The sequence below is a fragment of the Danio rerio genome, chromosome 23 (genome assembly GCF_049306965.1).
Source record: "Danio rerio strain Tuebingen ecotype United States chromosome 23, GRCz12tu, whole genome shotgun sequence".
Lineage (NCBI taxonomy): Eukaryota > Metazoa > Chordata > Actinopteri > Cypriniformes > Danionidae > Danio > Danio rerio.
Window position 1 is genome coordinate 8271808 of NC_133198.1, and position 13193 is coordinate 8285000.

Genomic DNA, 13193 nt, shown 5'->3' on the forward strand with positions numbered 1-13193 from the left:
CACATGATCTCAATAAAAAAGGTAAAAACTTTTCATTATATTTCTGTCTTTTTGGGATTAAACTATGAAAACCATGTATATGATTTCAAATGTGAGCCTGATTATGCATTTTACTGGTATTTTCAGTTACCAGTCCCGTTAATTGGCAGGTTCTTAAAAAAACTCCCTTCGTCAAATGCATGAATATAAAATTAAATGTCAATACTGTAAATTACGGTGTGCAAAGGCTATGCTGTCTGTATAGAAAATGTAGAAGCTTTGATCCACTGAATATGTTTGATTACAGAGCTCAGGGTAAATGGTACTTGTCAAAAGTTGTCAGGATTCAAAGCATTACATGCAGTTTAAATGCACAGAACTTGCAGAGCAAAAGAGGATACATTAGTGGGGTTAGATAGCTAACAATGGAGGGATACGATATGCCTGAAGGTGTCCAACATTTGAGAAAAACTGTAATATCTGCTGATGCTGCTCCTTCAACAGACTTTTAACTGACTATAAGAAACTTTGCAAGTACAGTACATGTCAACTTATACTAACCCTAACCTCAGCCCCAACAGTCTACTTATAATCTAATAAGAATTTTGCATGTAAATGCAATAATACCTCAACATATTAACAACCCAACCATCAACAACACTAAAAAAAAAAAAAAAAAAAAAAAAAAAAAAAAAAAAAATTATATATATATATATATATATATATATATATATATATATTGTTGTTGTTATTATTATTATTATTATAACAACAACAATACAATAATAGAATAACAACAACAACACTAACAGCAATAACAACAACAACAATAATAATAATAATAATAATAATAATAATAATAGAAAAATAGAACAACAACAACGATAAAAAGTAATAATAATAATAACAAAAATAGAAAAATACAATGACAACAACAACAACAACGATAATACTTACAGTAACAACAATGTGATGGCCAACGTGTACCCACATTAAACATGGGTATATACACACACACACAACCACACTTTATAATTCTTAATTTAGTATTTCTTATTAGTTACAGATTCTACACAATAAGGACAGACACCGTTTAATACACTTCACATTTTTATTTTCAGTTTCAATAATTTCATGTCATAAGTTACTAGTTTGGAGTGCACACTTTCTAGTTCTTTTGACAAGGTTTATTGACATTTATTTCTTTGAGTTTAAGTTATCTGTGGCATCCAGGATGGCATGGGTCAGTGCTCCAGATGGAGGTCTGGTTGCTCTAAGGGACCGGCTGGCAACATTTGCCGACATTTTGTTCCGCCTGACTAAATCAAAATACAAATTGGCTGAGGGGGGTGTTTGAATGTTTATTTCTTTATTTTTGTTTATTAGTAGTATTTGAATTGCTAGTTTGTTTATATTTTGGTTAATTCATTTTAAGTGTCTTATTTGAATATGTTTGGTGGTTGTTTTGTATTAGTTTGTGATGTTTAATTTCTTTTTCGTAATGAACTAGTCCCTGTCTTTTGTGTATTTAAGTCCCGTTTGTGTGTTTGAAGAGAGGTCTGCTTTTCTTTTTCTCTTCGTTTGTTTGTTTGATTTGGTTATGTTTGTTGGCTTTAAGTCTAGATTTGACTTTAATTTATTCAAATGCTTTAATTTGTAACTTTGTTCATAATTAATAAATTAATTTTCTTTTGGAAACTTTGTGTTCATTGACCTTGACTGCTTGGTCCCTCACAACAACAACAACAACAAAAATAATAATAATAATAATAATAATAATAATAATAGCTTTTTTAACAATAACAAAGCAAAATCTTGAAGTGGGACTATGCAATGGTGCAGAAGGTAGAGCTATCACCTCAGCAAGAAGGTCACTGGTTCGAGCCTCAGCTGGGTCAGTTGGCGTTTCTAATGTTGATCCATTGCTCCTGGATTATCAATATTGCCAGGAGCTCAGCTGCTAGGATATTTTCTGATAGTCTGAAATAAAAAAAAATATATAATGTAACATTTTATTTAACTTGAACTTTCAATTGCAGACATCAAGAGTAAATCATTCTATGCTTGCAGATCAATAAATGTTCATATGATTAATGTTGAAGATTAAACTTGTGTGGGAACAGATATGCTGTTTTCTAGGATTCGTAGAGAGAACAGAACTATTTAGTAACATGACCACTTAATTTTTAAATACAGTCATCAAGTGACTGCAACTGCCATGTAAGTACTTCTGCTAAATTAATTAGTGAACTTGAAACAGGCTGCAGTAACTGTCAGTGCTCATAAGCAATGAAAATCTTCTGTCTAATAAATAAAAAAAATAAATAAAAAACATTGCAGATGCATGTACAAAACTACAAACTCTCCTAGAAACCATGATGCAACAACTTTGTCAACACTGTTACCAAGCAACAGCTACAATTGACAGCATCACCTAACAAATGTTTTTTTTTTTCTTGTTATGTTATGATTTCGTAAAAAATAAATAAATAAATAAATAAATAAATAAATAAATAAATAAATTATATATATATATATATATATATATATATATATATATATATATATATATATATATATATATATATATATATATATATATATATATATATATATATATATATATATATATATGGCGACGCCACACAGCAAGAAGGTCGTTGGGTCGCTGGTTCGATCCTCGGCTCAGTTGGCGTTTTTGTGTGGAGTTTGCATGTTCTCCCTGCGTTCGCGTGGGTTTCAATTGTGTAGGCTAAATTGTCCGTAGTGTGTGTGTGTATGTGTGGATGTTTCCCAGAGATTAATTACTAAGTCGGCAAGAAATATATATATATATATATATATATATATATATATATATATATATATATATATATATATATATATATATATAAATTTAACAGCTTTCAAGCTGTCAGAAGAATGAGCAACACACCAATTTACTTATCATTTTTATCTTATCATTTTTGTCTTAAAATTTCTAGATATAATCTGTATTGATTCTCTGATTTAGATAACCAGTATGAAAAGTGTCTGCTGGGACATTGATAAAAGTCACTGAGCCACTCTTAGGCTTGCACTCTCAGGCAGCCACGCTTCCTATGCAAGTGATGTTATTAACAATCAACACCTGCACCTGTCACATCACTTGAATCAACACAAATACAACCAAAAGTAAGTTTCCAGTTCATTTGCGTTGCCAGTGACAACCCTGTCAAAGTAAGCCGCCTACTTACTTTGTACAACAGAATGTCTGTCACTGTTTTTAATTATGGTTAGAAACTGAGCAATATGCTAGTGTTAAACTGCATGGCTCAAACATACACTCTGCACTCTGACTACTTCAAAGTTTTTGATAAGCCATGGTGGGCATTTCTCTCCATACTCCAGCTGACTGCAGTCGACCAATCACAACAGACTGGTTCATCGGACCAATCAGTGCAGATTAGTATCACGCTAAGGAGGGGTTTGAGAACAAATGAATTGCTGAACTAATCTTATGTGAGTCGTTAGGAAACTAGGTAAAAAATAAATGCATCTTAGAAGATAATGAACGAGACTCCCAACACCAAAATGTTACCCTTTTTAATCAACACAATCTCACGGCAATTCGTAACTTTTTCCATTTAGTGGCTAATTCGTATGAATTCGTACGATCTAATTCGTACAATTTAGTACGACTTGCTTATCCCCCAATGACGGTTGGGGTTAGGGGTGGGGTCAGGTGCCACGCCTCCTTTTTAAAATCGTACCATTTCGTACGACTGAACTCGTACGAATTCGTACGAATTAGCCGCTAAACTGGCAAAACGTAAAATACTTACGTTTTCTCGTGAGATCAGGCTATTTTTAATGCATAATAGGGGCTCTTTAAAAAGATTCATTGCTAAACTAAATCACATTTTTTCAATGCATCAAAAAAGCCCTTTATGGTTCTTATTAGCAACTTTATTTTTACACAATTTTGATTGATTATAAAATGTATACATTTTTCCATCTTCAAGGGTTCGGATCATGTATATGGTCCAATGCACATCTATACATAGATCAGTATAGCACACACACACACACACACACAAACACACACACACACACACGCGCACGCACGCACGCACACACGCACACGCACACACACACAAGACATGGAGACATACATTACTACTAAACATCTGAAAGGTCTTTCCTGCTGTCTGAACTTCCAGGGTTCCAGATTATTACTATAATAGTTCATTCATTCAACCCTATCCCACAGGTTTGAAAGCTCTGAATCTCCAGTCTCAGCATGCGCAGGTAATTAGCATTGATGATCTTAAATCAATTTCCTTTTGATTGTCCTAAAGAGAGACAATCATACCAACAAGTCCCCACTGAAACTGCCGTGTACTCCAGCTCATGAAGCTCATCATTGAGACATTGGTGCAGAAAGCCAAAGGGATCTCTCCCTTTAATCATGAAGTAGTGATGAGAAACACAAGCGGTGTAATTAAAAAAAAAAAAGGGATGAAATTGAAATGACAACAGGGGCATCACACAGGATATCTGTTTTCCACCTCACTAATTAACACGTTACGTCTCTTAAAAGCCAATCAGTATTTGATAACGCTCAGCCTTAAATTGACATTAACAATAAGCTTGTGCCCCATTAAAAGGCCTGTCCTCGGGTGACCTCATCTCATGGTCCCCAATAAACCTGCTTTAAGGTGTCACTGTCACTCTGATTAGCAGAGTCTGATCCTTTTATTCCAACAATAGAACAATCAAGCACAGCAAGAGAGAGACCCACTGACGGCATGGATGACTTATTCAAGTGCAATCATTTTGAGGAGAAGAAAAAAAAAAGATCTCACCAGAGGAATAGATTTGGATATGACAAAATGTGACCGTAATAGAGTTTTAATCATTTTTCAGTTTTATTTTTTGTTTTTGTTTTGTTAATCTCTTCAAATGCAGCTATATTGATATGTGGAAAGAAATCAGTGCTTTGAAATGAACCTTCTAACTGATTTGGCTCACTAACATTTTTTTTCAGCATAATATTTTTTTTTATTTTCATTTCAAATTTAATACTAGTAGGCACAAGATGTCAACATGAGATCCAGTTGAGGTTGTATACCAATGTCATGGAACATTGTATTTTGTTTAAAAAATTAAAATCAGATTGACGTCAGGTTGTTGCCTCACAGCAAGAAGGTCGCTGGTTCGAGCCTCGGCTGGGTCAGTTGGCATTTCTGTGTGGAGTTTTCATGTTCTCCCTGCATTCGCGTGTGTTTCCTATGGGGCTCTGCTTTCCTCCACAGTCCAAAACATGTGTCATAGGTAAATTGGGTAGGCTAAATTGTCCATAGTGTATGTATGTTTGCAAATGAGTGTGTATGGGTTTCCTAGTAATGGGTTACGGCTGGATGAGCACCCGCTGCATAAAACATATGCTGGATAAGTTGACGGTTAATTCGGTTGTGGCGACCCCAGAATAATAAAGGGACTAAGCTGAAAAAAAAAGATTAAATGAATGAAGGTGACGTCAGAACCCAACATCAGGCCGACGTCAATGTCCAATGTTGGTCAGACATTGCAATTTAGTTAATTTCCAACGCAACCTAAAATCAACCAAATATCAACGTTTAATGACGTTACAGCTTGATGTTGTTTGGATGCTAAAAAAATTTCATCTATCACACGTTGGATTTTGGTTGCCATACCTGACAAATAAATGCAACACAGGCTCATTTGGTCAGAACTTACGAATTAGCCACTAAACTGACAAAACGTAAACGTTTCCTTGTAAGATCAGATTAGAGAACGGCACATGAGTGAGTGAGTGAGTGAGTGAGTGAGTGGGTTGGGGTAGTGTGTGTGTGGGGATTTTTAATAGATTGTTGATTAATAGATCTCGTTTAACAACTTCAGAGCGATGACATCCAGAGGCAGATTTGGGATGGACTGGCCAACATTTGGCAGCTTTCAGATAGGCAGGTGTGCTCAAAGCTCCCGCTGACTGCCTGGAGCTCAAGAATATGCTGAAACAGCTTTCAGTACATGTCAGAGTGTGTGTATGGTCCCGTGATGTGCGTTTTAGCGGTGCAGTGTAGACAGAGAGCTTTTCAGAAATGCTAGATGAAAACCAGTGTGGACGTTTTACAATTTACATCATTGTAAAAATAAAATTGTATTAATGTAAATGGGCCCTAAGTGTAGTTTTGAATCCCATATTGTAAGTGGTACAAAAGCCCAAAGGCCACTTTTCTGCCCTAAAACTAATTGGGTGTCACCGATGCTTACCCTGAATATTTTTATTAAAAAACCTAATCACTCAGTACTGCTGCTCTACTAAAACTGCTGGCAACAGACTCAACTTCAGTCTATCACAGGAACATCATAGGAATCTTTGGCATAAGAACTATAAGGGGCATGTGGCAGATCTGGCTGTCACACTGGAGACATATTTAGGTATTTTGCATTTATTTTAAAAACCTTTTTTTGTGAACTAGTGCTAGATTCTTCCTGATTTGAATGAAAGTGGCGTAATCAGATAATCTGGAGTCTGGAGACATTTCAACCAAGGTTCATCACCAGATGACCAAACATCCAGAGTGGCCAGGGCCACTTTTTCAAAAATCTCGATAATTCTTAAGAGAAATATGATATCATTACCAAACTCATGAATGATTGTACAAGATTGATCTGAGGTCACTGTAAAAACAGTAGTGCAGTTTGACCACATAGTGGTTCCACAATGCAAATTGTTTAACCGAGGAACCGCTTATCTGACTGATTTGAAAATTTTAAATCCGCATGCAGTGACTTCATTCAAGGTGGCACCCAGGCCACCAAGAGGCAATATTGCATTGCATGTGTCTGTAATTCATTCATTCATTCATTTTCTTTTCAGCTTAGAACCGCCGACATATCCAGCATTTGTTTTACGCAGTGGATGCCCTTCCAGTTGCAACCCATCTCTCTCCATACACACTCTTACACTATGGGCAATTTAGCCTATCCAATTTACCTGTTGCAGGCTAGAGCAACCGGAGGAAACCCATGCGAACGCAGGGAGAACATGCAAACTCCACACAGAAATGCCAACTGACCCAGCCGAGGCTCAAACCAGTGACCTTCTTGCTGTGAGGCAACAGCACTACCTACTGCGCCACTGCGTCACAAACAAAAGAAGTGACTGTATATTATAGCATTTTGTACACGATTCCTTAGCAGAAACTCTTCCTCAAACTAAATTCAAGGATCACATACAGTAATACAGTTATAAAGAAGGACGACAATCTTTAACAACTTCAACCAACTGGTCACATTACAGCTGTTAAAATGTGGAAAAATCTATCTTGATGTGACTGGACTGGTACTTTTTTGTAACACTCTGAACTAGTCACAGATTTACTAAAGGATAAATGCATGTTTACTAAAACAATTATTGGCTAAATTGCTTTTTCCTGACTTGGTCAATGTTTGCAGATACAACTGAAGAGTTCAGATGCAAAATCCTCTTGTTGCTAAAATTTCATTCGTTTGTTCGTTCGTTTGTTTGTTCGTTTACTCATTTATATTCTTTTCGGCTTAGTTTCTTTATTAATCAGGGATTGCCACAGTGGAACAAACCTACAACATTTCTAACATATGTTCTACTCAGCGGATGCCCTTCCAGCTGCAACCTATTACTGGGAAACATCTATACACATGCATTTACACACATACAACTTTGGAAAATCTAGCTTACTTGCTTACTTAATTCACCTTGCGCATGTCTTTGGACTTGTGGAGGAAAATCAGAGCACCAGGAGGAAACCCATGCAAACACAAAGAGAACATGCAAACTCCACTCAGAAATGTTAACTGACCCAGCCAGGGACCTTCTTGCTGTGAGGCGACAGTGCTACCCACTGCGTGGCACTTGCTGAGATGTACTTCTAAAATCAGCATTATTCTCAGGCTCCTATGTGTAGGAACAGTAATGTTAATGTACTTTTATGTCAATGAATTGTTTTTTTCGTTGCTGTTAAAGTTAAGTAAATAAACATAAACATAGGAAGCTGAGAAAAATGTTCATTATAGAAGAAAAGTTCAGACAGCATTTAAAGTCTTTCGCATCTGAACATTTTTTTGGAGAGATTTCTGTAAAAATGCTGTCAGCTTTTATTTTGTTGGCATTTTTTTATCAATGTTTAGATGCTGAAGATTAGTGGCTGTCAGATTAATAGGTTATCAGCTGTTTCCTCACACAGTCAATGATCTTTAGCTTATTGAGCTGTCATGACATCCATTGAAAGAAAGTCAACTCATTTTCACTCCAAACAAATCAGATAAAAAATAATGAAAATCATGACCCAAAATATCATGACACCTATAGTACTCTCTGAACGCTAACATTTTCATGCTTTTCACTTCAATATTGAAGGTAATGTACACGTTTAACTGTGTGTAGCTAGAAAGTTGCAAGGGTGCTACTGCGCAAATGTATTAGACATGATTGAAGATCAATGACAGAACAAAGTGGTGTTGGCGAATCTGAATTAATGAGTGCCAAAAACAGCGAGAAAGTGAAAGAAAGCAAGATTTGTATTACTCTATGTTTGAATTTAAAAGATAGGATTTCACTCAGTGTGCGACCCATTTTAAAGTTTGTTTTGATAATGTTTTAGGCTCCCAAAAGATGTGCTCTGATAGCGTGCAAGGTGATAGAAAACTATTTATAAATCATAACATGCCAAATTGGCTGGTGGGTTGATTTGCATTACATGCCCCATTTAATTACCACCTGTGTTTGGTGGGTGTTCATTTCAAACCCTTTATACAAGTAGATCTCAGCAGGTCAGAATTTACTTTCTTCAAAAGACCTTTATGCATGACAAGCCAATAACCCAAAGTATACTTCAGTTTTATGTCTAGAGGGTCTGTCGATAGCTTGACATCTAAACAACACACAGTGCACAGCTTGATTTTTGAAACTGGACATTTTTACTGTAAGGTTTTTAAAGCTTGCACGTTGTATTTGAGTTAGATTACCCAATGACTAAACTTCTGCCACTGATAACACCCTTGTGTTGTTCAAACCCCCTGAGAGCTTCATATTCGAAACACAAACTATGAAATTTGAGATAAATTCTGAGACCTCCTTTATTTTCTATAGACAGCAATGGCCACACGTTTAGGAATTTCCACAAGAAAGGAAACCAAAGACAAAGAAATCAAAGATTTGTCATGTCATGATAAAGAGTTTATGACAGTCTTATGAACAACCACTTCAAGTCTTACCGATATATATATATATATATATATATATATATATATATATATATATATATATATATATATATATATATATATAGGTTTTGGAGTTCTTCCATGTCATTTTTACAGGCTGTCAGTCAAAGCTTGCAGGCTGTGAATCCTCCATCAACACATCTTAAGCCTAACAATATACCAATCACTCACTCTTAAAATGACTGGATCATGGCACACTGAGCCAATCAGTGGTATCTGATGCTGAACAATAACCCAGTCATTCATGATTATCATACCTGGCTGTGGTTTTACTGAGCAGTCAGCTATCACTGGCCTCACATTCACTACTTTTTTTTTTTTATTATTGTACATCATGCAGCTTGCAAAAAATTAAAAAGAAAAATAATAATTGCTGAAAAATGTTAGCTGATTTTTCTTAAGGTCAAGTTGCACTTGTCTGGAGTGCTGACACCTGGCTGGATAAGTATTCTACCCACTTAATATTTGATAATTAAAATAATGAGAGAAGACAGATAATAGTTCATGCATGATTGCACAGTCTTTCTGACAAATTGATTTTCTAGGGAATATGTCATGTATTTCCTATATATATATATATTAAGGGTGTAACAATACACGTATTCGCATTGAACTGTTCGGTACGAGACTTCCGGTTCGGTATGCATTACGAACCGAACAATTAGATTCAGACTAATATCTAATGAGATGAAAGAGAATAAGTACAAAATATAAGGTTTTCAGTGCAGCAACCCTCAACATGGCATCCCAAATGATGTGACAGACAACATGCTGGCTCCCCCGCTGTCATGTTAAACAGTAGAATATCGCTTTTAGAGAGTCTCTCGGATGCCCGCAAACGGATGATAATCTTCACACAACTCTATACACACACACACACACACACACACATATATATATATATATATATATATATATATATATATATATATATATATATATATATATATATATATATATATATATATATATATATACGCTGTAAAAAAAACTAATTTTACAGAAAATATCCTTAAATTTTTTACAGTAATTTTTTGTCATTTCACATTATATTCAAAACTTAGTAAAATGACAACCAATCTCTCTAAATTAACCATTTGACTGTCATTTTAGGCACTTTATTATTAAAGACAAATTACTGACATTTGTGTTTTTTATACAGGGAAATTACAGTATTATTTATACAGTATTTTTTCTGTTATTTTAAATTATATTCAAAAGTTCGTAAAAATTACAAACATTATTAGTAAATTAACGGCTTGACTGTTATTTTATGTACTTTATAAGTAATGACAAATTACAGCAATTTGTCTGTTTTTTTAAAAAAAAAAAGACATACTAGTGTTTTTTCCTGTTTTTTAAGTACATTTAAAATTACGTAAAATTAAAGTAATAAATTGTAATTACTGCCTCTGTAAAAAAAACAAACAAAGTAAAAAAAAGGTTAAATGACTGGCAGCTACGGCTGCCAAACAAAAACCATAAAATTAAGGTAAAATTTCTTTGTTGAAAAAAAGTGCATAAAATAAAAAATCTACAGATATTTTCATTAAAATGTTTACAGAAAAACACTGTTATTTTACAGACTTTTCCTAGATTATTACTATCAAATCCATTTAATAAAGTAACACACTAAGAGTGCTCACATACACCTGTTTTAGATTCCGCTGATTGCACACACACAGTCAGAGGACTGTTAAGAACTGATTACATGCACTTTAAAAGCAGCACAGACGCACGCGCCAATTGCCTAGTCTTGTTATACTGCTACTGTGAACATTATGACGCGTTTCTCTTCTTTTGCCTTGCTTTGTTTGTTAATTGTTTATGTTGTTTGCTGCCGGGACTGACCATTTGCCTGTTATTTGACCATGATTCTGGATTCCCTGCAAAATGTTACATCTATTTGCCCCTGTGATGACTGTTGCTCGCCTTTGGATCTGCACCCATTTGTCAGGGTCTCCTTCATGTTACAGTTCCATTTTATTTAAGATCTGTAACTGAATCATTCCATATAACTTAAACCTCTACACATTTTACATAAACACTATTTAATAAAATGTAACAACTGTAATTTTAAAGTTGTGAGAATTTTAATCAGTTGTATCTCGTTTGTTGTTTTTTCCAAAAATTTTTGATCCAAAATAAAACTGTTAAATAACGATCATGAGCATGTCTTGACATGTTATTAAAGGTGTTTAATTGTAATGATTTAGGGAAAATTCTTTTAAATAACATTGTTTTCTCTTGAACTTTTAGTGCAGGCACTTTATTGATGATGTTTGATCATAATAATCGAGAAAAAGTCTGTATAATAACAGTGTTTCTTCGTAAAACACATATAATACATATATATATACATATATATATATATATATACATACATACATACATACATACATACATACATACATACATACACACACACACACACATACACACACACATACATACATACATGGACATGATTATGGACATGGTCAAGACAATCTGATTTAAGTGACTTTGAATGTGGCATGGTTTTTGGTGCCAGACGGGCTGCTCTGAGTATTTCAGAAACTGCTGATCTACTGGGATTTCACGCATAACCATCTCTGGTGGTGGTGTAATAGCGAAGGGGGTCCAATACGGTACTAGTAAGGTGTACATAATAAAGTGGCCAGTGAGTGTATATATTCACAACACATACACAGAGAGAGAGAGAGAGAGAGAGAGAGAGAGAGAGAGAGAGAGAGAGAGAGAGAGAGAGAGAGAGAATCACCATACAGTATAAATAGTGTGGACATGTAATATTTTTGACTAAGAAAACAAATAAATTTGACAAAATTGTTTTTTTTTTTCTCAGTGTAAGATCTTTTTACTAATAAAAGGAATCATTTTGTGCTATGAAAATGTTTAATGTATGTTATAAATTATAGACATCTATGTCAATAACTATATTTCAATTAATATAGGTAACAACCCACATATAAACATTTAGAAAGAAAGGCAGACGTTGGTAGCGCGCGACAGAATGTGACGTCAGCAGTGGGGCTTCTTTCCTTCTATTTGGGAAAAGCGCGAGCTGGGTTGCCTGATGCAGAGAGAGAAAGCGCAGCGCGCGCATGGAGAAAGAGAATCCTACACGGTAAGTTCTCGCACATTTTCACCGCAAGCTATCGCATTTTTTGGATGTAGCCTTTGCTTTTGTTTTTTTATATAAATGTGTATGCTACAGGTGTAGGTATACAGTAATTTTTTTAACCTTACCTTTAAAACAAAGTTGTATAAATAATACGCGCAACCGCGCTCCAAGTTTCTCAATGTGCATAATCTGTTTCCTGCAGAGTGTAAATGTTTCGTATCACTCTCAGATCTCGTGATGTGCAAAGAGACAGATGAAAGACATCGACCACCTTAGACTCGTGGAGAGATCTGCGAAAGCACAAGAGCAGCTTTATAAAGTAAAGCACTTTTCCCCGGAGGCTCAGCTGTCACAGTATGGAGAACATCACGAGCCCCTTTATCCCAAACCCGACATGCAACTTCAGCATGGACTTATACTATCACAACTCTTTCAACCGGAGCGATCTGAACTGCACACCGCCGGCTGACTACTTCTTTTACGCAGATCTGTACGTGGTTCTCCCGGTCATTTACTCCGTGATATGCGCCGTAGGTTTGACAGGGAACACGGCGGTCATATATGTGATCCTCAAAGCACCCAAAATGAAAACGGTGACCAATATGTTCATTCTAAACTTGGCGATTGCCGACGACCTCTTCACTTTAGTGCTGCCCATCAACATAGCGGAGCATCTGTTACACTACTGGCCGTTCGGTGAGGTGCTCTGCAAGATCATCTTAAGCATCGACCACTATAACATCTTTTCGAGCATCTACTTCCTGACGGTAATGAGTGTGGACCGGTACCTGGTGGTCCTCTCTACTGTGCGCTCCAA

At 35.5% G+C, this 13193-nt stretch overlaps 1 protein-coding gene across 3 annotated transcripts in view; it reads left to right on the forward strand.

Annotated features, from left to right (window-relative positions):
- The first annotated feature begins 12327 nt into the window (after positions 1–12327).
- Positions 12328–13193, forward strand: part of npbwr2b (neuropeptides B/W receptor 2b) — a 2588-nt gene continuing 1722 nt past the window's right edge. Inside the window, exons 1-2 of one of the 3 annotated variants that reach the window (XM_005161940.5) lie at positions 12328–12379; positions 12579–13193. The exon at positions 12579–13193 is cut by the window's right edge and continues 1722 nt beyond it. In XM_005161940.5, the coding sequence (XP_005161997.1) occupies positions 12733–13193 (461 nt within the window). In that variant the 5' untranslated portion in view covers positions 12328–12379; positions 12579–12732. 3 annotated transcript variants of the gene reach the window in all.